This window comes from Condylura cristata, unplaced genomic scaffold (genome assembly GCF_000260355.1).
Source record: "Condylura cristata isolate star-nosed mole 26May11 unplaced genomic scaffold, ConCri1.0 scaffold00005, whole genome shotgun sequence".
Classification (NCBI taxonomy): domain Eukaryota; kingdom Metazoa; phylum Chordata; class Mammalia; order Eulipotyphla; family Talpidae; genus Condylura; species Condylura cristata.
The window spans coordinates 28,922,891-28,946,646 of record NW_004567106.1 but is presented as its reverse complement, the minus strand read 5'-3'; the positions used below and the strand labels follow the sequence as shown (position 1 = coordinate 28,946,646).

At 37.8% G+C, this 23,756-nt stretch overlaps 1 protein-coding gene across 2 annotated transcripts in view; it reads left to right on the top strand.

Moving 5' to 3' along the window:
* CPVL (carboxypeptidase, vitellogenic-like) overlaps nt 1-23,756 on the top strand; it is a 113,559-nt gene that overhangs the window by 60,803 nt on the left and 29,000 nt on the right. For both annotated transcript variants that reach the window (XM_012721058.1, XM_012721059.1), the window contains exons 8-11: nt 1,299-1,421; nt 1,954-2,085; nt 5,351-5,449; nt 6,978-7,151. In XM_012721058.1, the coding sequence (XP_012576512.1) occupies nt 1,299-1,421; nt 1,954-2,085; nt 5,351-5,449; nt 6,978-7,151 (528 nt within the window). The remainder of the gene's footprint in view (nt 1-1,298; nt 1,422-1,953; nt 2,086-5,350; nt 5,450-6,977; nt 7,152-23,756) is intronic.

Genomic DNA, 23,756 nt, shown 5'->3' with positions numbered 1-23,756 from the left:
AGCCGCATGGATATCTGGGGGAAGAGCATTTAAGTTTAGGAACAACTAATTTAGCGGTCCTGGTGGAAGGAAATATAAGGACCATTTATGATTGTGTCCTAGAGGGGCTGGCGGGGAATGTGCAAGAGGATAGTAGGGGATAATGTCAGCGAAGGAGCCAGATGGTGTTGTGTATGTTACACCTCCCAAAAAAAGCATTTTGCTTTATTCTGGGGCTGGATGGGAAATCATTTAAAGAAGTGGCATGACCTGATTTATATTCTGAGGAACTACAGTCTTAAAAATAGACAAGACAAAAGGAAGGGCAAAGCCAGAGGGCCACTTAAGAGATTACTGTAATGATCCAGTGGAAAGAAGATGGTGACCTGGAACAGGGTGATGAAGTGGGGTATGAAAGGCACTGAATTCCAGACATATTTTCATAGAACAGGTAGAGTGAACAAGAATGGTTCATGGCCTTTGGGGAGTGTAAGAAACAGTGATATAAAGAATGCCACCAACACTTTTGGTCTGAACAGCTTAGAACAGAGTTAGTTAGCATCAACCAAAATAGAGGCTGTAGATTGGGAACTTCATTTTGAGCATGTGATGTTTAATATTGGACATACAAGTGGAGATATCAAGAAGTCAACTTTTTGATTAAAAAAATAATTATTTGTAAACATTACTGAACCAATGGTAGTTTTGTTGTTGTTGTTGTTGTTTTCAGCATCGTCTAAGAGCAAATTTATTATTATGTTGTCAAGGGAAATGGTGTTCACAAAATATTTTGAAATCAAGAAAGAACCTTATGTTGGAAAAAATGAAAACAAAGTATAGTTTCAAGTAACAAATTTTTAGTGGCCAATCAATATTATTTTCCTCTTCCTTTAATATATGTAAACTTCAATTTTTGCATATTATATGTGTTTCAAAATCTTAATTTTGGTATTGAGTTTTTTTCTTTTTGAATAAAGCTTTTAGTGGAACTTTCTGGTAAGAAAGATCCTCTTAGTGGCAAAATTGTGTTCACTGGTCCATGCTATTTTATTTTGGAAAGAAATTAGAATATTTTTACTACATGTTCACTGCTTTTTTGAACCAAGTTTTGACTAGCATGTCACTTGATACTATTGGGAACAACAATAGAAGTGAGAAACGGAATCTTTACTATTGTGGAATTTACAATGTGACATGAAGACATACATAATACACTTCATGTGGAAATATTGCTGTTTCGTTGTTATTTAATTAACCTAAACATGTAAGTTTACTAACATCAGTTTGTGATGGTTCATTTTAACTTTCACCCTTCCCAGTCTTATGCAGGGAAATACGTACCAGCCATTGCACACTATATCCACATCCTCAACCCCAGGATGGAGATGAAGATCAACTTGAAAGGAATTGCCCTTGGAGATGCTTATTCTGATCCTGAATCTGTAGGTGTCTGCTTCTTCCTCTCCATTTTGTTCCCTTAGGAGATTACATCCTCTTTGATCTCATGACAGACTCCCCTTGCTTTAATGTCTTTCCTCAAGACTTCGCTTGATAAAAAAGATGATTTTGCCCAGTTGACTTGCTAATAACTTAAGTCTTCTAATTGTTTTCAAAGGTTAAGGTGTCAGTAAGTTGGTTGTGAGCACAAGTGTGTGCATGTTGGGTTTTGTATATGTATCTGTTTATATGTTTTATGTGTTGTTGTGTGGTAGTTGTTTGTGTTTCTTTTGTATGTGTGTGTTTTGTGTGCTCTATGTGTATGTGTGTCTGTGCATTGGTGTGTATACATTTGTGTGGGTATAGCTGTCTGTGTTGTTTGTGTGTTGTGTGGTATGTGGTTTGTGGATGTGTTAGTATCTTGCTTGGCTAATTTCAGCACAAGATCAGCAAATTACAATCACCAAGTAAATGGTTTTCCTTAACTTGTCTCTTTTCTCTCCCTGTGGTGTTTGCGTTTGTCTTTTTTCTTCTCAGATCATAAGGGGTTATGCAGCATTCCTATACCAAATTGGCTTGTTGGATGAGGAGCAAAGAAAGTACTTCCAGAAGCAGTGTGATGAGTGCATAAAATACATCCAGGAGGAGAAGTGGGCTCTTGCCTTTGAAGTGAGTTGGGGGGTGGGCTGCATGCCCTGGAGCAATGAGAACCATCTGAGGGGGTCCTAGGAGCCTGGATGCCCAGGCTCTGTTATTGTTGTCATTAGAGAAGGTTTATCTGTCTTGCTGCCCAAGATGGGGAGGTGACAGGAGCAGGCTGGTAATGAAAAAAGAACTGTCCCTGTTTCTTGGAATTTACTTTGGCTATATTTTCATCCTAAGATCACCTTGGGGTGTTTATTGAACTGTGTCTTTCATTAACTGTTTTGATTTCCTTAAATGCTGTGGAGGCCCTAAAGGCATACCCTATCATAAGGAAATCAGAAGAAAGGCGACCTAGAAAGTGGATGCATATGCTTCAACATATGCTCTAAACCCTTCAAAAGTGCATGATCCAAACACAGCATTTCAGCTGGAAGTGACCACCAAATGTAACAAATGTCACATGTTCCTGTGTGTCAAGAACAAAGAGTATAAAGTGTGGTAATTTGAAACTATTACAAAGAACCATAGGCTTTGTAAGTATTGTTACTTTGCTGTCCTAAAATTGAGTTTGAGAATCGAATAATACGATAATATTCTTTACACACACCCCTTTTTTGGTTGTTATTTAAAATGTAAGTCTATACAGAATATTAGGAGACAGGAAGTTGGGTTTTTGCCAACACAGACAAAGATCTTGTGAAAATCTTCCTTAGGGGGATTTTCCACCATTACTATGGAGCCATTGTATTTGACACATTAGTAAATGAGGCAAGGATTGAATTTTGAGGACTTTAATCTTTTTGTTATTGGAAGCACATCCTGTAACAGTTTGCCTAATGGCATTATTGTTCTATAAGGCCTGGGAGTAATAGTCTTCTAGGCACTGCAAGCCAGCCTGTTCAGATCAGAAACAGGAGATATATAAACAAATCTTGGGGGGGGGGGTTAGCACAAAGTTATGTCCACCTTCAAGGAGGATGTAGGGCACTATGTGAAATTTCCCAAGGCAGTGACTGCCCTTGCTGTGAATTCTGATAGTGGCAAGTTGTGCAAATAGAGAGTGCAGGGAGCTCCCAGTCATCCTGCAGGATGCTAACAGGCTCTCCTTTCTGTGTCAGGACAGCAGATGTGACTGGTGAGTGTGGATTCAGAATTGCTGGTGCAGTTGTGAATGCATAGGAAGAAGGACCTTATTGGGGACATAGAGGATTCTTTAACTTCAATGAAAATATTCTCAAAACAGGTTTTAGGCTGTCTGCTATGGGAGATAGAGACAGTAAAAGGAACTTTTAGAATTTAGAATTAATATCAAATTTTATGTCACACCAGAACAGTCTGCATGTGAGAGATTTGATATGTTTTTGAAAAAGCATACAGGGATTAGTAATGTCAAGAGCAAGAACATTTGATAGGCCCTGAGGGATGAGAAAGCAGAAAGATGTCTGTGGCACATGGTGTAACAACCGAAAATGCTCAGACATTTTGTGTATTCAGAAATAAGGAGAAGATGGGCAGTAAGGCTCTTTTTTCATCTGAAAAAAGAGAAAAAAAAAAAACCTGCCCAGAATTCTTGAAGGTAGCAATATTACCTGAGAACATTATTCCAATGTTCATATTTTGAGTGATAAGTTAAAACATAAAGACCTTTGTTTTTTCAAAGGAAACAGAAAAAATTACTTAGGAAAGCAAGAAACTAGTGGTGATAAAATGTGTTTCAATTAGTGCAAAAACTGCTGAAGTTCCACAGAATACAAATGTCAAAATCACAAGCCACACAGTATATTCTTCTATAGTAATGTAATGGCATTCTATAAAAATTTCCAGTTCTGGAAGAAGACTGATCTCTATATTGTCTTCCTAGTTGTGATGATGTTCTGGGTCACAGAGTTACTTTGAGAAACAAATTTGGATCAGAAACTAGAATTCACAAAACTTGACCATATACCACTTGACAGCAAGTGGTTTGTTAATTTTGTAATTAAATTCATTCTTAAATGTTGGATTTGTATTCCCAATGATGAAGATAATTTATAAAAATAAATTCCAAAATGCTGCCTGCATTAGGGATTAACATACGGTGCCAACTCTGGGTGAATAGGTTTGAAAAACACACTTTCTCTGGGCTCACACAGTTCTGTGAATAGATACCACCAGTGTGTGAGTATAAAAAGGGGTCATTTCTCTAAATACTGCTTTGAGGCAGGCCATCCAATTTGCCAAGCAAGCTAGGTCACCTATTCCCTCTCACACCTCAGCCAGAAAACCCCATGTCATGCCTTCTGCACAGTCAGATTCAGTAGCCCCAGGCAATGGATTGCATTGCTAAAGTTCCTAGCATCCACCTTTCCATCCTGAGGATCCTGTTAATATTTGCTCCCTAACAGCATGCAACAGTAACCTGGATAGATTCCATCATGTTTGAAAAAGAAAATTATTCTATTACATAGTCTATTTAATATGAAATTATTCATATTAAACCCAAAAGCATGACCACAAGAAACTGAAGACTAGGAGACATTATGGTCTATTACTGAGATGCGTGTATGTGTGTGTGGCGCGCATGTGTGTGTGTAACAAGTGACCAAGTGACTTAACCTCTATATCCCTCAGTTTCCTCACCTGTACGGAGGTGAGAAGAAATACCTGACTAAGAAAACTAAATGCATACTTAATACGTGGTTTTAAAATGTTCGGAATTTACTTCTTAAAATCATTTACCCAGACCTCTTTAAAACTCTATGTGTAGGCATTTCATCTTGTTTGCCCCATTCCTGCTTCTCCCCTGAGGGTGCTATTTCCCTGAGATTCTCTCAAATGGGTGCTGTCTCTCTCTCTTACTTCTGTGTTCTTTGTTTCAGTTAGTGTTAGTTCCTCACTGCTGCTTCCAGATCATGACTCTCCCTCCTAAAGCATTGAACGGTGAATCTCATGACCTCACGTGACACACACACACTTGTAGTGATGGGCCACCTCATGACTTACTCCCCTTTCTCTGAACCTGTTAGCTCTTGCCTTATTGACATTCTCCATCATTATTCATGTTATCAGTTCTGGTGATTATTTTAATACGTGGTCCCTGGGTTCTGTAACCTCCTCTTTCAGTGACCCTATACTTCCCCTTACCTTATCTGTTAATAATTCCAACTTTTTTTTAAAGTCCATAATCAATCTATAATTTTATATTCAGACCTTTTCCTTTAACTACCACCTCCCATCCTCCCTCTCTCCCCTGTATATGTTTACCCACACTAATGTTTTACACCTTTTCTCCCCTTCTCTCCCAACCTAGGTCCTGGACAAACTGCTAGATGGAGACTTAACGAGTGATCCTTCTTATTTCCAGAATGTCACAGGATGTTCTAATTACTACAACCTTTTACAGTGCACGGTAATGAAAGCATTTAAAGACCAATGATATTGGTTGCATAAAATTTTTGGTAGAAACAGAATTCCTCTGATTCAGGAAATACAACTGATTTTCTATTAAACAAATATCTTGCATTAGTTGTTCTACTGATCTATAAGGTTTTCCTCCATCAATGTAAACATTATAATCTGTTCATTGAGAATATGTGATACTTCGGATAACTCAAAACTGTTTCAGAGTTACACTATTTCTCTCCCACTAAAGTTTGGTATAGAGGTTCTTTTGTGAAGGATGGAAGTCAAGCTTGAAGTTCTGAGTGTCAGGTCCCAGAGTCCAAGCCTGTAGTGAGATTCCTGAAAATGCTTGCATTATTTGTTCTGTACTTAAGACAACTTGGATAATCAAAACAGCCAAAGTCTTTATGAAAATATTTGCTTTGTCTTTCTTTTAACTTAAAGTGTTTTGTGCATTTAATATGGCCCTCAATTCAAGCCCTCTGGAATATTTCTCAAAATATTCAAGCAGTTTCTTTCATAAAAGTAGGTCAAAGTTGATGCCTTTTGTGTAGAATTAATCAAATAAGACAAAGGGAGCTAAATGAGGATTTGAATTTGTATAATCTTTGTCTAGTGTATAAGACAAAGCATTCTGTTTTTAAAATGCCTTATTTATGAACTACATTGTAAATAAAATGTAAAACTAATTTCAATGGAATTCAGCAGCCCTGTGGTTTTGGCTTTGGAAACTACCAACACAAAAACATGTGGTAGTCAAGAGAGAAACAAAATTTTCTGTTATTTTTTTCTTTACAAATCAATGTATTCACAGCAAAAATTGATGATACACAGCTTTTGAGTTTAAACTCTAAAAGCTCTTTAAATATTTTGTAGCCTTTTAAAAGAGCACTTATTACTTTTTCTTTTAATGAAATGAATATTACAGAGCTCTAATTGCAGATTTCCAAAAATATGGCTCATGGACAACTTTTCATCTTATGTCCTTCATAAATTAGTCATCTGTTTTTACATTTGATGTATTTTCCCCTTAGTTATTATGACTGTGTTTGTTTTCAATAAACAACAGACTGTGGAAAAGAAATCAGCTTTTCATGTACCGCCCCATCTGGTCCCTTGACCTTCTTTCCAAGGAGGAAATTGAGTTTGATAATCTTACCTTTCTTGGTTTCCCTGCCTTTGTCTTGATTAGGGTTGCTCATTGGATACAATGATTGCAAAAGATTAGTTTCCAAAAAGGAAAATTGAGCATTTGAAAATCATAAAGTGGCTCTGAGAGTGTCAGATCTTCAGTATTAGTAGTTAGTAAAATTGCCATTACCTCAAAAGCCCCAAAGTAAAAATTTCAGGGTGGGGATCAGTGAAAAGTACTGTCAGAGCTAACTTGTTCATTATGGTATATGACCCACATATAAGTATATGTGTATTGGTTTACCTATATGTGAATACCAGTGTGTAGCATTATGTGAAGTGTGAAGCTATTACCATGGCCTAGTCATGTTTCCTAATAATTTTCTGATGTCCTTTTCTGCCAGGAACCTGAGGACCAAAGTTACTATGGGAAATTTTTGTCCCTTCCTCAAGTGAGACAAGCCATCCATGTGGGGAACCGGACTTTTAACGATGGATCTGAAGTTGAAAAGTACTTGCGAAAAGATACAGTACAATCAGTTAAGCCGTGGCTAACTGAAATCATGAATAATTATAAGGTAAGATAGTTATCTAAGTTACTCTTTTAGAACCTCCTTTCAGAATGGAGGGGATTTTAATTGTAATTTGACTCTGAACATTTTTTTACTTTTACTATTTTGTTGTCCAGTCTCTTTGAATTAAAGAGATTTATTTTATTTTTGTCCTTTTATTTACATTACTTTCCCCTGACAATTCTTGAAGATGCCATTCTCTTTGGCACATGCCCACTCATCATTTTTTGAGAAAAGAAATATAGCAGAGCCAACACTGGCCCTGTGAACGTCGTTTTTTTCTTTTTGTTTTCTTTATAATATTAATCCCAATGAAGTTAGTGATAAATGGAATCAACTGGTTGTTATAAAATGTGTTTTTGGATAGTTATATTCATTTGCATTGTTCAATCATAGTTTTTTCAGTATCTGCTTTAAGCCAAACCTTGTGCTAGGCTGTTGAAATGATGAATGAAAAAGTGTCCCTATTTTGAGACTTGTAAAGTCAAACACTATGTTATCTGCTTGAGTTTTTCTGCCTGATCTGTTGCTTAAGTTTCCAAAGAGAAGTGAATGGTGGAAAGGAAACCCCAAAGGGTCAGACAAAGGAGCATGACTCTTAGAGCTCTCATTGTGAGGGGTGACACCAAACACAGGCAGCACAGCGGAATGATTTCCTGTGAGTTTCTTTCCTGCTCACCTCACTTCTTTCTTAGACCCTCCCAGCTTGTTACTGTCTGTCCTTAGACTTGGTTTTTGGGGCAACTCTGCAGATTAGGGTGCTGATGGCAGAGACCACTGTCTGAGGCCATCCACTCTTTCTCTATGTCCTCTAACATTGGAGATGAGCAAAACACAGGATAGCCAGTAGCCAACACACATCGTACCAGTTACCAGCTCAAAGTCCCTCTCTCAAGATCTTCATTTTCATCTATCATAACATCATTGTGATATACTGTTTTATTTGACTAAGACATCTGCCTGCCATTTTCTGGCACTAGGGATACACATTTCCACAATGTTTATGTTAGAAATAGTGTTCCTTGGGATTTTTCAGTGTTAAACCTTTGGCAATGTTCAGGGAGTCCCTGAGTAGACATACCCTTAGAAGATGACAGACCTAGATGGCCTGTTTTGAGTTCTTCCAAGAGTATATGGAGTTTGAGTACCTACACATACAATCCTTTCTGAAAATATTAAGGCCAATGGCATAGAGACTAAAATCATTTTATAAATTTTTAGAACTTGATACAATACTAGCTAGGAAAGAATAGGTCTAACTAGATGAGGTCAGCATTTCAACCATCTTCATGCTTGGTTCTTTTGGGGAACATAATAGCCTTTCGTGCTTGCTTGCTTGCTTGAAGTCTTCTCCAACACCTTCACAAAGCATTGCTTGTTGGCCTCTTGTCGTCACTCTATGTTGTCTCTACTTCTTTCATCATATTAAACATCCTCCACTGTCACTATGGGCTCTTGTTCCAGCACTATCTGAGCAGATGTCAGCAACAAATGAATTTTAAAAAATCAGTTTTCCTATAAGTTATTGCTATACTAAAAATTTATCTAGTAAACTTGTCTGCCTACTCCTTTTTTTTTAAAAAAAAAAGGTATCGGAGTGTAAGAGTATTCACCAGAGACAGAGTGGGGAGCAGAACAGGCAAATGTACTGTAATACACTGCTGAGGGGAGCAAGCAGGCAAGACAGGAGAGGTCTGCCACGCCATGTGGTTCACCTCCCTGGCTGGGGATCAAATTCACACTGCAGTGGCTATAAGAGCTTCATAGTGTGCAGTGCTTTAACCCATTGCGCCATTAAGTATTTGTTATTCAAAAATTCATTAACCTCAAAAGAGCTTAGTACTCATTTCTCCAAGTTATAAATAATGTGCTCCAAGTTATAAATAATGTGCTCTAGCAGGCAAGGAAGTTCCCATGAACCTTTATATGTGCCTTTGAAAACTATATTTTCTTACTGTGTAAATTTAACTAGAATTTTATTCCTTTCTCGATCAAGGAAGGTTGGGGTGAAGCATATAGTTGGCCTGATTATTTAAACTTGCCTGATGCTGGTTAATCACCATAAAGTGTCCACCACTTGATTGATAAAGCAGAACATACTAATTAGGTCTTGCATCTGAATATGGAAATATTTCTGTTTCTGCTGCCCATGGATCCTAGACTTATCTATATAAATTCCAGTGAAATCAGAATTTTTTGACTCTGAATTAATTGACAGAAAATGAGAATAGTGATACAGAAAATCTGTTTCCATGCACAAAGAGAAGTATGCAGTCAGTCTGAATGCAGACCAAGAAAGTGGCTGCTGCTAAAACAGACTGCATTTGCATTGCAACAGCTGCCATAGCCCACATGGCAGTGGTTATCTTTGACTTGTCAGATGATGTTGGTCAACCTCAATATATATGCAGTGGAATCAGAACAACATAAGTTGGCTTAAAACATTAGTGCCCTCAGAGTTTTATTTATATAAGAATCAGTGTTAATTTTTCATAGAAAATATACATGAATTTCTATTTAGAAGAACACAGGTGTCCTTTTCCAGTACTAGATTCATTTTAGCCAATATGGAATATATCTGATGGGCTAAGCAAAACTTTCGTTTTGGGGGACTGGTAAAAAACATCTGACATAACAGATTTTGTGTAGTTTACATAAAAACATAATCTTTTCCTTGTAAGTAACTATGGGGAATGTGTATTCAGAATCATTCTCCTTTCAGTGCACTATTTCACATGTTTGGTTGATAAATTAAAATATCACTTAACAATTTAGAAGTAATTTGTTGGGCTATGGGAATTCTCCATGATTAAGTCAGGTCATGATTTCACCAGGACAGGACCCTCAGATATAGCGGGGACAAAGAGCCTGGCTCTTATGTTAGGCATTTTGAGTTTGAATTTTGGTTCTACCATTCAGTAACTGTGTTTCTCTCAGGGAATATACATTCTGAATATGTTCTGTGTCTGTACCTATATCTTCCCCATAATAACCTCATATGGGTTTTTTGTGTGAATTCTTACGAGATTTAATAGATTATGAATGTAAAAACACTTAGAAAAGTTCAAAAGATAGACTACTTATATATATATATATATATATATATATATATATATATATAAACTACTACTTGTGATGTTTAACACATTTTAGCAAATATTTTTCCTTTAAAGATATGTTTTTATTTATTTGTACATACAAGAACTAGGGTCTAGACCAGAGCTGTATGGGGGGCAGAGGGATATGGTGGTGGCAAGAGATTCACCAGAGAGAGTAAAGAGTAGAACAGGCAAATCTACTGGATATACTGCTGAAGGAAGCAGCAGGCGAGACAGGAGAGGTCTACTGTGCCATGTGGGTCACCTCCTGGGCTGGAAATCAAAATCATGTTGCAGTGCTGATGATAGCTTGATAGCATTGAGACTTAATCCCTATACTACCAGAAAGACCCTTAGCAAATATTCTTAAGCATCTACTATATACAAAAGTTAGACAGGAAATCCTGGAAAATACAAAAATAATAAAGACTCAACAGACTTCTGGCATGTAAGAAGCACAGAAGTTATCACTCTATTCTAACACATAAAAACTAAACAAACTGACAAAATCAACAACTCTTCTTAGATCTGTGAGCAAAGTGATATCATAGAATAACAATTTCCTTCCCCACAAATTGGAGTGATAGGTGGGTTACAGAGAATCACAATTTATCTGAACACAAGCCTCTTCAGGAACCAGTGCTGGGGTGGAAAAACCTGAAGTGTAACTTGTAAGCTACTGGTGGCTCAATATGGATAAATGTGAGAGTTGGGAACTTCAAGGGGACTCAGTCATTAAAGTCACCACTATTTTGTGAGGTTTATTTCCAGGAACTCTTTAGTACCTGACTATGAATATTAGAGAAAGAAAAAAAACCCCTCTTTTAGGGAAGGTTTGAACTAAGTAGGTGTGGTGAGGAGGGTAGTGTAATAATTTTGGAATATGCCAGAGCATTCTGGGTTTTTTTGTTTTTTTTTTCCAATAAGGCTTGCCCTGAGGAACCTCTTTTTACTAGACATTGAGCTGCTATGATTTGATCAGAGCCTGACCTGCTTGAAAGAAGGAAAATCTTCACCTGCAGCTCCAGTCTTCCCTGTGGAGCAAGGAAATACTCTCTGTTAGCAGATTGAACAAGACTGAGGAAAAATCTTGAGGATATGATGATAGGAAGTTCTAAAACTTTAAAACAAAAAGAACAAACACTGAACTAAAATGGAATATCTACAAAATAACAGTCAAATCCAAAAGATTTAACATGTGCATAATGAAAATATCAGAAAGAGAGATGGACAGAGCATACCATTTGAAATTATAATGACTGAGGCATTTTAGGTATCTGGACTTGCCATGTATATTACTTCTAAAATCACTGCTGGCTTCCTTTGCTTAACATAATGTTTTCAAAGTTCATTCATGTAGTGTGCATCAGTCCCTGGGTTTTATTGTTAGTACTACATAATGGTCCATTGCAGGTTTGTGCCACATTTTGAACAATCCATCCATCATTTGAGGGATGTTTCACTTGTTCCAGTTTATGACTATTATGAACATTGCTGTGGTGGGCATCCATGTACAAGTTTATATGTGGGCATAGCTTTTCACTTCCATTAGGTATGTACCTCAGAGAGGAATTCTTCAATCACAGGGTAACTCTGTATGAAGAACTTCTAATGAGACTGCAACATTGTACAATTCCACCCACCATGAACAAGAGATACACTTAGTCCAGATCCTTTTCTAAATTTATTTTTGTCCAGTGTTTTGATTTTAAGCATCCTGATGAGTGTGAGCTCTATCCCACTGTAGTTTTTATGGGGGTGTCTGATCACAAATTCTGCTGCATGTCTTTCCACGTGCTCTTGGGTACTTCCTTTCCTCTCTTTTTTGGAGAAGTGTCTGTCCAAATCCTCATCAGTTTGTTAATGGTGCTGTCTTTTTGTGGTTGAGTGTAGGATTTCCTTATGTAATCTGAGTATACGTTCCTAATCAGATATTTGATTTGCAGATATTTATTCATGTTCTGTGGGTAATTTTTCATTTTCTTGGTGATGTCCCCTGAAGCTGAGAGACTCACTTTGGTTTTTCTTTTTGTTGTTGTTTTTGTCACTTATGCTTTGAGGTCATGTTTAAGAAACCATGGCCTAACACAAAGTAATAAAGATTTAGTTCTATATATTTTCTCTGAAGAGTTATATGGTATTAGTTCTTACTTTTCATTAATAGAAATTATTATACTATAGGTAGATGCAAAAGCATGAGGATTCTTAGGAACATAATTTTGTATGAGATCAGCCTATTACAGAGACTATACACATAGTATAAATCAGAGACACAGTGTATTATTTTGAGATACATACATATGGGTTAAAACATTTTCCAAAATCCAAAATCAAGGAAGTTCTAAATAAACATTCTAGGTTCTCTTTTTGTAAAATACAGAAGTTGGGACATAGGAGAAGTATACTGTTAGACTCAATCAAATTGGTCACATACTAGTTCTTAGGAGACTGTTACTTTTGTGGGTGTCTGTTTACTATTATTACTGAGCTAAAAATGTTAAAATTTATTTGTTGGCCTATACCAAATATACATAATAAAATGAGTGCTTTGCAGAAGATTTGATTGACCTTGTTGGGGCATCATTACAGCTCAGTGTGGCAATTCTTTTAAAGTTGCTCCATTCAACTACATTGAATTATGAGGCATCCCATTCAGGGCAAAGGTACTGACCTGCTCTCATAGAGAATTTCATCAGTTTTCCTCATTGATAGAAATTTATTATGCAACACCAAATGGCTGGTCACTAAAATAATATGTTCATACCTGACTCTCTATGTTCACTGTTGGGCAGCAAATTTATCTTACAAATCTTATTTTGTTAGAGTTCCCTAATGGTAGCATTGACATGCATTCACTGTCAGAAGTCAAGCTGCCTAGAATTTAAATTTTCCCTCTTACTTCCTAATCTGTAAAATTCTGTCTATCTCAAGACAATAAACTTTATAAGGGCAGTCCTCTTACCTCCTTGGTTGTTCACTTAGCACAGTCCCTGGCACCCCATAGGTCTTCAATAACACCTTAATAAGGAAGGAATCATCATGGGAACAGAGGAAGTGATAAAAGGCTTGGTAGACAGTCTAATGTTTAATATGCTTTACTTCCTTTCCCTTTTCCTGCTGTTCTGAAACTGCATTTCCACTACCACAGAGATTCTCATTGCTTCCTTTGCAGTAGGGGAACTCGGGGAGCTTTAAAGAATACCTAATCATGGCCCACTCCACCAAAGGTTCTGATTTAGTTGTGTAGAACAACAGCTAAAAATTAATAGTCTGAAATAAATCTGGAGATAGGGAGAGAGGAAAGGAGGGCAGGATGAAAAATAAGAATAGACAGGCAGATGTTCTTTTGACTTATAACATAGCTTTCTTTACAATAAACTTATATTTAATTATAACAAATGCAAATGTTACACCACTTTAATTACCATTTGTTGTATTATTTGTATTTTGTTCTTCCCCTATTTAGCAGCATTTTTTTTAGGAAACAAAAGCAAAAGCACTCTCATACATTGATTACAAGAGATATCTCAAATTAATATTTATATTAATATGTTAATATATATACATTAATATATTAATTAATATATATTTGAAATTAATAAAGGTGGCAGGGGGTGGATAGGTCATCTCTTGCATCTAGGAAATGCCACCCATTTGCTATAAGAGCTATCTGCTTTGAATCCCCTGTTCTTAGTCTATTTTGATCAAGAAGTTATATTGCTCTTTAGCAATATAACAATTCTGAAGTGTTTTCAACCTACCTTTCTCTCTCTTGTTCTTACCCTTCTTAGAAAAGTATATGGGCTATATTTTCAAAATTTAAGTGTGTGAGAGGCACAAAGTGTGTGTGTGTGTGTGTGTGTGTGTGTGTGTGTGTGTGTGTTGGGGGCTGTATATCCTGTGTGAAACCATTATTTCACCAAACAGGAGCTAAGCTCTTTACGAAGAGGCCATTTGGATCCAAATCCAAATATTGCTCTTGGACTTGAAGTTACCCCTGGTTGCTAAGTTGTCTGAAAAGCTGCTACAGTTTTAGGAGGACCCATCTCCAAATGCCACTTCTTACCTGCACATATTTGTGCTTTAAAGGTTAAGTTGCACTGGGCAGGCATTACTTTGCTGTGCTTAAAGTTCATCTAGTCAGGAAATTGTAAATATAAAGTTACATTTCCCTGTCACTTATCATTCTGCAGCTCATTAAATTTCAACTAATTGCATCTTCAAATCCAGACTCTTAATGTTTCTCAGCTTCACCACTAGTCTGAAAACTTAACACCCAGGTCATTAGAGTTTTATTTACTTATCCAGGGCTATCAAAAGATCTTCATTTAGAAATAAGCATTTCCTGATTAATGGATGTGACTTAGAAGTTTGAAAGGTAAATATTTCTAGTCTATCTAACTCATTTTAGCAGTCATTCTAATTGCTTGTGGCATTTTCCTTAATAACATCTGCTGATAGCAAAATGTCCATGGTAATAGTGGCCAGGAAACTAGATTTGATAAATGTCCAGCATACCATGACCAATTTAACACTAAAATGGGCCAGATTCTTCAAGTGCTTAGATGGATTTTCTGCTCACATCAAACCATGATGGGAAAAGTCTGGCTTTGTTAACCGTAAGCTGATGTGATCACTTTTCTTCCAAATCCTTTGAAGACAATGAAGAAAATGCTAGTGCCATTTCATGACAAACTGCTGGGGGGAAGAAGAAACTCCCAGTGATGCATGACTGAAGAGAGGGAAGCTAATCTTTGCACATTTGTTTTATGTAATCATACCCTATCGATAAGCAACTGTTTCTTAACCAGCAAATAAAAATAGTGTACATTTCAGGCTCTCCCTGGTGGTGCAGCAGGTTAAAGCACAGCACTACAAAGCTAAAGCCACTTCAGCAAGAGCCAATTCCTGGCCAGGGAGGTGATCCACATGGCATGTAGCAGATCTCTCCTGACTTGCTTACTGATCTCCTCAGCAATCTACATCAATCAACCTTTTCTGCCCCCCATTCTGTCTCTGGTGAATCCTCTCATGGCCCCTGCACCTCTAGCTTGTGCCCCAATTCTGTATGCATAAATAAATGATTTTTTTTAAAAAGTGTACTTTCCAAACCCAATTTATTCTGCAGAGTTCCTTGTGAATTCGTTTTACCTGAATCAGCGATAATCAAAGCGCAAGAGGAGCATTCTTGTTTTAAATGAGGCATAGTTATGGGATTCTTTAGTTTGTAAGCACATCAATGAATAAAAAGGCAAAAATGTCCATAAATTATGGGACAGACTTTGATTTCATTTGAACTTGCTGTGTTTTGACAGCTTTACTCCTTTATCCTTTAAAAATATATTGGGACGAAGTGTCCATTTGGAAACCAGTGTGTATTTTTTATTTTTTCTTACTTATTTCATTAGGCCATTTAATAATACATGTTATTGTGTGAGTTGATTTATCTTAGATTGCTTTGCTTAATAAGCACCATCACCATTTTTGGAGGCTTTAGTATTTGAAGATACCTCATTCTCAGAACACTAGAAAGTACTTGTGACTTATGGCAACCAGAAAAGCAAAATTTAATCTGAAGTCACCCATATATAGACTGTTGAGTATGGTTCAAGAGAAAAAAATAAATGTGGCAATACCATTTGACGTGAAGATTTTAAAAATTCTAAAATTTCTACTAACTCTAAAAATTAGGAAACTGAGAAATGCAAATTTAAATACAGGTGCTATGAACCTTTACTGCTATTGAGCAGAGGTGATTACAGGAGCTGACTTTACACTGAGAAGACTAAATAGAGAAAGGGTGGAAAAAAATTCCTTTCTCAATCCAATGAGTATCTGTTGTGCATTAAAAGCTAGCACACTGCAGTAGCTACTCAGTCATTAGTCCTCATGTCAGGACTGAACAAGAGAGGAAGCAATACTATGACACAAATATTCTAAAGAACAGGGACATTAGAAATCAGTGGTCTCCAAGGCCTTGTATGCCAACCACCTTCCATGGGGGTGTGGAAAGAAAACAGTAAAACTCTGATTTTTATTAAATAGGAAAAAATAGGTGGTGCAATGGGTTAAAGCACAGCACTATGAAGCTATCGCAGGCACTGCAGCACGATTTTGATCCCCAGCCAGGGAGGTGACCCACATGGCGCAACAGACTGCTCCTATCTCACCAGCTGCTCCCCTCATCTATAAATCTACCTGTTCTGCTCCCCACTCTGTCTCTAGCCAGACCTCTAGCCTGTACTGCAGTTCTTGCATTCATGAATAAATCAATCTAAAAAAAGGGGGAAGAAATAAAAAAATAGGCCTGACTTATATTTATTAGGCAGATGGGCACTGGGGCACCTGTTTGGTTTGCATGTTAGAAAGTCTCATGTCAGATGCTGTAGCAGAATGTAGTCAGTGCACTGTGCCTTGGTTTGGATTTCAGTTTTTCCAATATCAGCATCAGGCTCATCACCTTCATCTTTTGAGTGTGTTTGCCATGAGCTCTAAGTGCAGGTCTAGGGCTCTTTCCAGCAAGTTATCGAGGATGTGGCAGTCAGCACCATGGTGTTCATCACATACCTGCTACTGCCTGTGGCAGTCAGCGCCATGGTGTTCATCACATACCTGTGTTTGTTTCTGTGATTTGTACAATCCTTTTGAGTCTACTTGATATTTTCTGGAAAGAAAAAAGAAAAAGATGTTTTATTTACCAAATTTGGGGGTAGGCATTTTGGAAAGGAAAAAAAGGAACACTTACAAAAATGACTGTGATTGGGGTGATTTTGTTTACTAGCATCATGGAATGTGGGCAGAGGAAACTGACCCTGGCTGACCACAGGTTTTCCTGTGTAGGTAAAAATATAAGGAGCACAGATCATCTGATAGACTTTTTTCTTTTTCGTTTTAGTGGGTAAAAGAAAGCTGGATGCTGGGTACTTGCCTTCCTTTAGAGAAGGCCAGCCTGGTTGGAAGCCTTCAACTACCTTGGCTACTGACCTGTGCATTTATTTATAATAACAGGTGGAAGTTTGACCTGTCAAAACAACTTCCCTGACCCACGCATCTTTGCATGTGTGCTTGCTTACCGTCATGCTCAGTTCTCTCCTAAGAAAAAGGCCAAGTAATCATTCACAGAGAACTAGGTTTTTCTTTTTTTTTTTTTAAAGATTTATTTATTTATTCATACAGAACTGGGGTACAGGCCAGAGTTGCAGGGGCAGTGAGAGGGTTCACTAGAGACAGAGTGGGGAGCAGAACAGGCAGATCGACGAAGTACACTGCTGAGGGGAGCAGCGGGTGGGTCAGGAGAGGTCTGCCGCGCCATGTGGTCACCTCCGGGGCAGGCAGGGATCGAACTCATGCGGAAGTGGCTTTCGATTCTTAGTGCTGCGCTTTAACCCCCTGTGCCACCAGGGAGGGCCAACTAGGTTTTTCTTTAACTAGAGGTAGGTTGGTTCTAGAAAGATGCCAGTAGGTCCAGTGCCTCTCACAGGCTGCCCAGAGCCCCAAGACGCCATGCTTTGCTCATGGATCCTGCAAGGGCTCCCTCCCTACTCACCATGTTCCTTTGGGAGTTTCTAAGAACTACTAGGTTGATGGCATTTGCAGGTTGCTTAGCGTTTGTGCTGTGACAAGGCCACCCTGCTGTCTGGTGGCCCTTAGGATAACTCTACTCCCTTTCCCGCCTGGACAGAGGGTAGTAAACCACCAGCTCCCTACACCGTGGCAGGAGTCACAGCTTCCCTGTTTATTTTTTTTAACCTCAAAATCTTTGAATAGTTAAACTTTATGGCATGTTATTAATTTTTTTAAGTTGTGTGATATATATATATACATATATATGTAATTAATATTACATATTGATATTGACTTCAATTAATATTCACTTCATTGAAGTAACATTCATTATGATAAGGCATGTGATTTAGGACTAAAAGTTCATACCTCCTCACCTATAGCCCTTTACCCAAGACCCATGGGCACCCTCTTTTCTTTGTTCTCACCCCACCCCCTCCCTCTAGTAGGATGGCAAAGGACTGTCCTGCAGTTTCTGTCTGTGTCCTAACTGAGGTGGATGGAACATCTGCCACTTCTTCACACAAAATATTTTCCAGTCTCCTTAGTCCAACCTCATAGACTGAAGATTGCCTCTCTGAGAGAGGCTGTCCTTGGAAGTTACATCATTTGGGAACTGTTGACAAAGGGACCAGTTTTCTTTGCAGGATATACCAAACTCAAGGTATATGAGTGCTATCCAATAGAAATAGAATGCAAGCCACACATGTCATTTTAAATTTTCCAGGAAGACATTAAAAGTATAAAAAGAAACAGGTGAGATGGATTTTAATAATAGATTTTCTTCAACACAATATATCCAAAATGTTATCATATCCACATGTAGTCAAGGTTAAGAATAAAGTTGTTTTACATTCTTTTCTTTGTACTAAGACTTCAAAATCTGGTATGTATCTGAGCTTACAGGTATCTCAATTTAAATTAGCCATTTTTCAAGCACCCATCACATGTGGCTACTATCTTCATTATTTTCTCCGTAACTACCATAAACAATGGCATTTTTGGTTTGCTCTGTGATTGGGTTGTATGTAAATGTATACTTGTTAATTAAATACATTTCATAATATGGAAAGAGAAAGAAATTAGCTCCCTCGTCCACCTTTGAGTAGGATAATAACACTGGCAAACAAATCGAAGACTATGGAAATAGTCCTTAGTATGATCTCAAAGTTGACACTTCAACAACCAGGAAGAACAGTCCTCTCTGGAGGACCTGGGGAAGTGGGCAGGTGGGCTCCAAGGGCACTTTGAGTTTATTAAATCCAGTTATTGACAGAGTCAGAGGAGATTTTTGAGAAACAAAGTGATCAGAAAGAGGACTATGAGAGCCTGAAACAGAAAGCAGAGCGACCCCAGAGTTTTCTGGAGTGGGACCCCAGAGTTTTCCCTATTCAAGCAAAGGGAAAATATTATTGTGGGTCACTATTAGAGGTAGTTTTAAATAGACAGTTCTATGTAGTTAAGTTTTTCGTCAAAGATCCGTGGGTTGGAGTGATGGGTTTCTGGATCCTTTTCAAATTGGCTTTGCTTCTTGTTATCTAAAAGCAACTAAATTATTTAGAGTTAAGTTGCAAATAAGCAGAGATCATTTTCTTTGGCCCAAGAACAATATTTGTGTAATCACTGAACATTGACTCAAACTTGTTGCTCATTATCATTTTTCTTTACTTGATTCAGCCAAACTAGCTGGTAGGGGAATGGCAGGCACATGGGGCTATTTATTTGAAGTGCAGTTTCCATCTTTCTTTGTCTTCCCTTTTCTTTAAGAAGGCAAGCAAAATGTATCCCTTTTGAAGAGCAGCAGTTGCAGAAGTGACTACTGTTTCATTCAATGGTCTCATTATCTTTCCTCCAGTCTTCTCAGGCAGGCCTTGGGGACTCTGGTTTCCTGAATATTACAGTCCTCTATTCCTGCAAAATCACCAGGAAGAAGTAGGGCCAAAGGTGTGCGTGATGGGCACCTGGGGCTGAGGCATTGTCCATAAAAGGATAATTTTAACATTTCTTAAACATTACTCTCCACAACTGCAGTTCAGGTTTTCTTTTGCAGTTGAGCTTTAGGGAGCCCCTTGGGAATTTATGTTGAGCTGAATATTAGTGAAATTAATTCTTTTCTGTTTAAGAGAAAGGCCCTGGTGAGTTATGTTAATTGCTTCAGGCAGAAAGAACTCCTGGTTATGTTGGAGTTTGTAATAGAAGAATGATAAGTAAAGAGCCAGAAGAGGAAGTGTGGGGGACTGCTTTGTAGGAGTTTCATTGATTTAGCATCTGTAGGAAAAGCTTCTTAAAAAAATTTTTTTTTGATTAGTGAACAGGAGAACATTCAAAACTAAGACAGATAGCGGCCAACTGGGAACGCCGTGCAGCCTGGAACAGCTTAGGCTGCTGTTCAATCATTTCCCCAAACAGGAAACCACAAAATGTTAGAGATTAAGGTCACTAGATCATTGGGAAAAGAGCATAACTTTGTCTGCAAAGTATTATGATGGATTGTAAATGGGCCAAAATATAAGCATAAATCTTTCATCTAAAAATGCAACAACAAAAATCCAGCCTCCTCATAAAAGCATAGTTTGCTTTCCTGTTGTACCAAGAGACCTAAGCCTCTGTCTACAACATTTCTGTAATTTTCCTAATAAGTAAAGGAGTAATCGGGGAAATAAAAAAAATTCTTGTGTTCTCTGTCAGTAACGTGTGCTTTGGTTTGCATTTAAAAAAAAAGTCGAGCTTACATGATTTATTTTCAGAATTATGTTTTTATACTGACAATGAAAATATATCAAAAGGTACATTTATATACATTTCTGTCTGAAATCTCTTCTTTCAAGTATTCAGTTGTGCAAGCATCATTAAAAGCACAGATGTCTTCCTCGCCTCTGATTATCACTCCTTAACTTACTTGAAGTCAAAAGCTTAGTCCTCTTTTTTTGTTGAGCAAGCAGGTAAACTGGCCTGTAGGCACTTAGCCAAATTACTTTATATCTGCCTGGAAAATATTTAACTTTTAGAGGCATGAACAATGTAAAGTAAGGGTTAATCATCATCTGATTCTGTTTACCAGGGAGACATTTTCTTGTGAGAGTTAAATTGCTGAATAAACTGCTGATTCATGTACATCTAGAACCTGAAAATTTATGGTTTGAAATGTTAAAATGACTAGATTTTAGAAAGATGTAAGTGAAACTGACCTTTGTTCACCTTTTTTAAAGAATGGAAGCATAAACTTGGCTTTCTTCTGACCATTCACTGTTTTAAAAAGTTTAAAATCCAGAGCATTAGAGGGCCAGGGGTCGCATCTTTTCTTCTGTGCCCTGAGTGCCTAGTCCAAGGCTTTCCATAAATATTTAACTTATATGAATAGAAATTTCTTTTGAGCAGATTAAATACACAAACACACCCAAGCCACTACATGTGCTCTACACATGCACTCTCTCTACAGCTCAGACAAAAGGCTGCTTCCTTTCCATTTCAGATGGAGGTGAAACTCAGCTGCCTGCAGGTTCAGGAAGGAAATGAAATAAAAGAAAAGGGTTGGATTGAGACCTGTTGATCTTTTTTTTTTACCCATGACAAAGACATGGATACAGAGAAATATTTTTCTCTCAAGAATAACAGTAACATAAGCATGCCATTTTCAGGCAGTCCATTTAACACCTCTATAGTTCTTTATGCAAATTGATTTTTCAGTATCTCCTTGATAAGAAATAACAAAAACATTGATCAAACCCAGCTCTTCAGGTTACAGGACACTAATAGCTTGCATCCTCCTAGATGCTCCCAACAACTCTGGGATACAATTATGCCAGTTTATGGAGAAAATAAGAGCACAGAGTGAGCAGATGGCATATCCAAGTTCACTGAGTTAAGCAGAGATTGTAGGGCCTGAGCTGGGGTGTGAGCTCAGGAGTTCTCGCTTCAGGAGTCATATTACTTTTATAAGCTCCTGCTGTTTGTTTTGTCAGTTGATGATACAGAGCACTTGTGTTAGAATCCTGACTCACACATCCTAAATCGCAATTCTAATCCGTATCACTTGGAAATTGTTGAACTGTTTGGGAACCATGTTGAGATATTCAAGCAAAGTGGTAATAGTAATAGGCAGTATTCTTTGAAGACTTACTATTTACCTAGGGTGCCTACAGCCTATGTGCATTATGCCATGTAATTCTCCCAGTGACCCTTTGTCCGATGTTCTTTTCCTACATCATTTTACAGATGAGAAAACTGACCTCTTGATAAGCCGAATAACTTAATCAAAAAAAATCTTGCTAGCAAGTGGCAGGGCTAGGATTCAAACCTAGCCACAAAACTTGTGCTATTATTTGTAAACATTGTTTTTCATTCCAAAGAGTACACTTAGCTTTAGGGTGGCTCCTTGTCCGGGGAATTACAAATATAAAATAAATCACCTGTTCAATGTAATTTGTCAAGGAGGGGGTGGTAATGACCTTAGGCTGTGAGGCAATGTGGAAGAGGCATTGGAAGCACATAGTTGGGACTCAGGAAGAGCTGAACTTGAACTCTGTTGACAGTTGGCTCACTCCCTGCACCTCTCACTTCCTATACCTAACATAGGCCAAGTAGTACCTGCCTTCTGGAGTGTTGTGAAATCACAGACATAAAGTATAGCACAGATGCTACAACAGAATACAAAGAATGAGAGAGTTCTATTATGACTCCAAATTTAAATATGGGGAAATACTTGCTTCAAAACTAAAAATTCTTCTCAAAGAGTAATTTATGAATTTCTGACTCTGACTAACAAATAAATGCTCCAATGAGTGTGAAATTAGTGGTGAAAAACTGTCATTTCAGGCATTTGAATATATAAGACTCAGGTTTATCCTAGTTGGTTTCTTCCTATTGTGAACCTTCATCTGAAAGAGTAAGGTTAGCAACCAAGCATTTAACATAAAAAGGCCACCTGAATATTCTAAACATTAATTTTAGAAGTATTTTTTTTAATCTTTCAAGTCCTTTTGAAATTATCAGTCTGCTTGTAAAGGAGGTGGAACTAACACTCGCTGAAATCCTAATCTCTGTGGACATGATCTCATTAATTTTCACTACAACAAGTTGCAGCTTCATCTCCACATACAGAAAAGGGATTGAATTCATGGCAGTAAAGCCAGGTGTCCGGGGAAGCCACTTACTGATGCTGGGGCATGTGTGGCATTGGAACAAAGGTTTATGAGCTTCAACTTCATCTCTCATTTTTAGCAACAGAAACTATACATGTTTTTTGAAGCATGAAAGTAATTGGTTGGAATGGAAAGAATGGAAAACATAGATAGATCACAGAATCCATGGAAAAGCTGAAGAACTGGAATTTTCCCTGACAGGTATCAGGGAAAATCTGGGGATCGAGTAGCCAAACTAGTGGGCAGGCTCATTAGATAATCCTGTGTCACTCTGGCATGATTCAAAGTCTAGGGTAAGAGCATGTGAGTATCCTCACTTAGCTCATATGTTTATCCCTTGCACAGGGGAGCAGGCCTCAGCTCCCCACTAGGATCCCTCCACTGTACTATATCATTGAGATAATGGGAGCATAGTGACCAGGAGAAAGGAAAGTGGGTTGGGGTGCACCAAAGTAGCAGTTGATCACTAAACAACATTCCACAAGACCTTTAAAGAAAAGAGATTGATGCGTACTCTGTGACTGCTGTTGATTGAGAAAAACTAAAATACAATAATAACAAAACTATTACTAAACTAATAGCATTTCTTTGGGAAGGGGTGACTTAGATCTGCAAATTGGGGAGCACAAGCTCAGGTATAAGTCCAACTGATACCATGGATCTCAGTTGGATTTTCATTTCAGGAAGTTTTAAAAGAAAAAAAATGGGGGCAGGTGTGAAGGCTAAAAATGCAAAATGTAGCACTGATAATAGATTATGTTTCCTAGAGTTCATTGGCTTTTACTCAAAATGGCTTCATTTACCAGGAC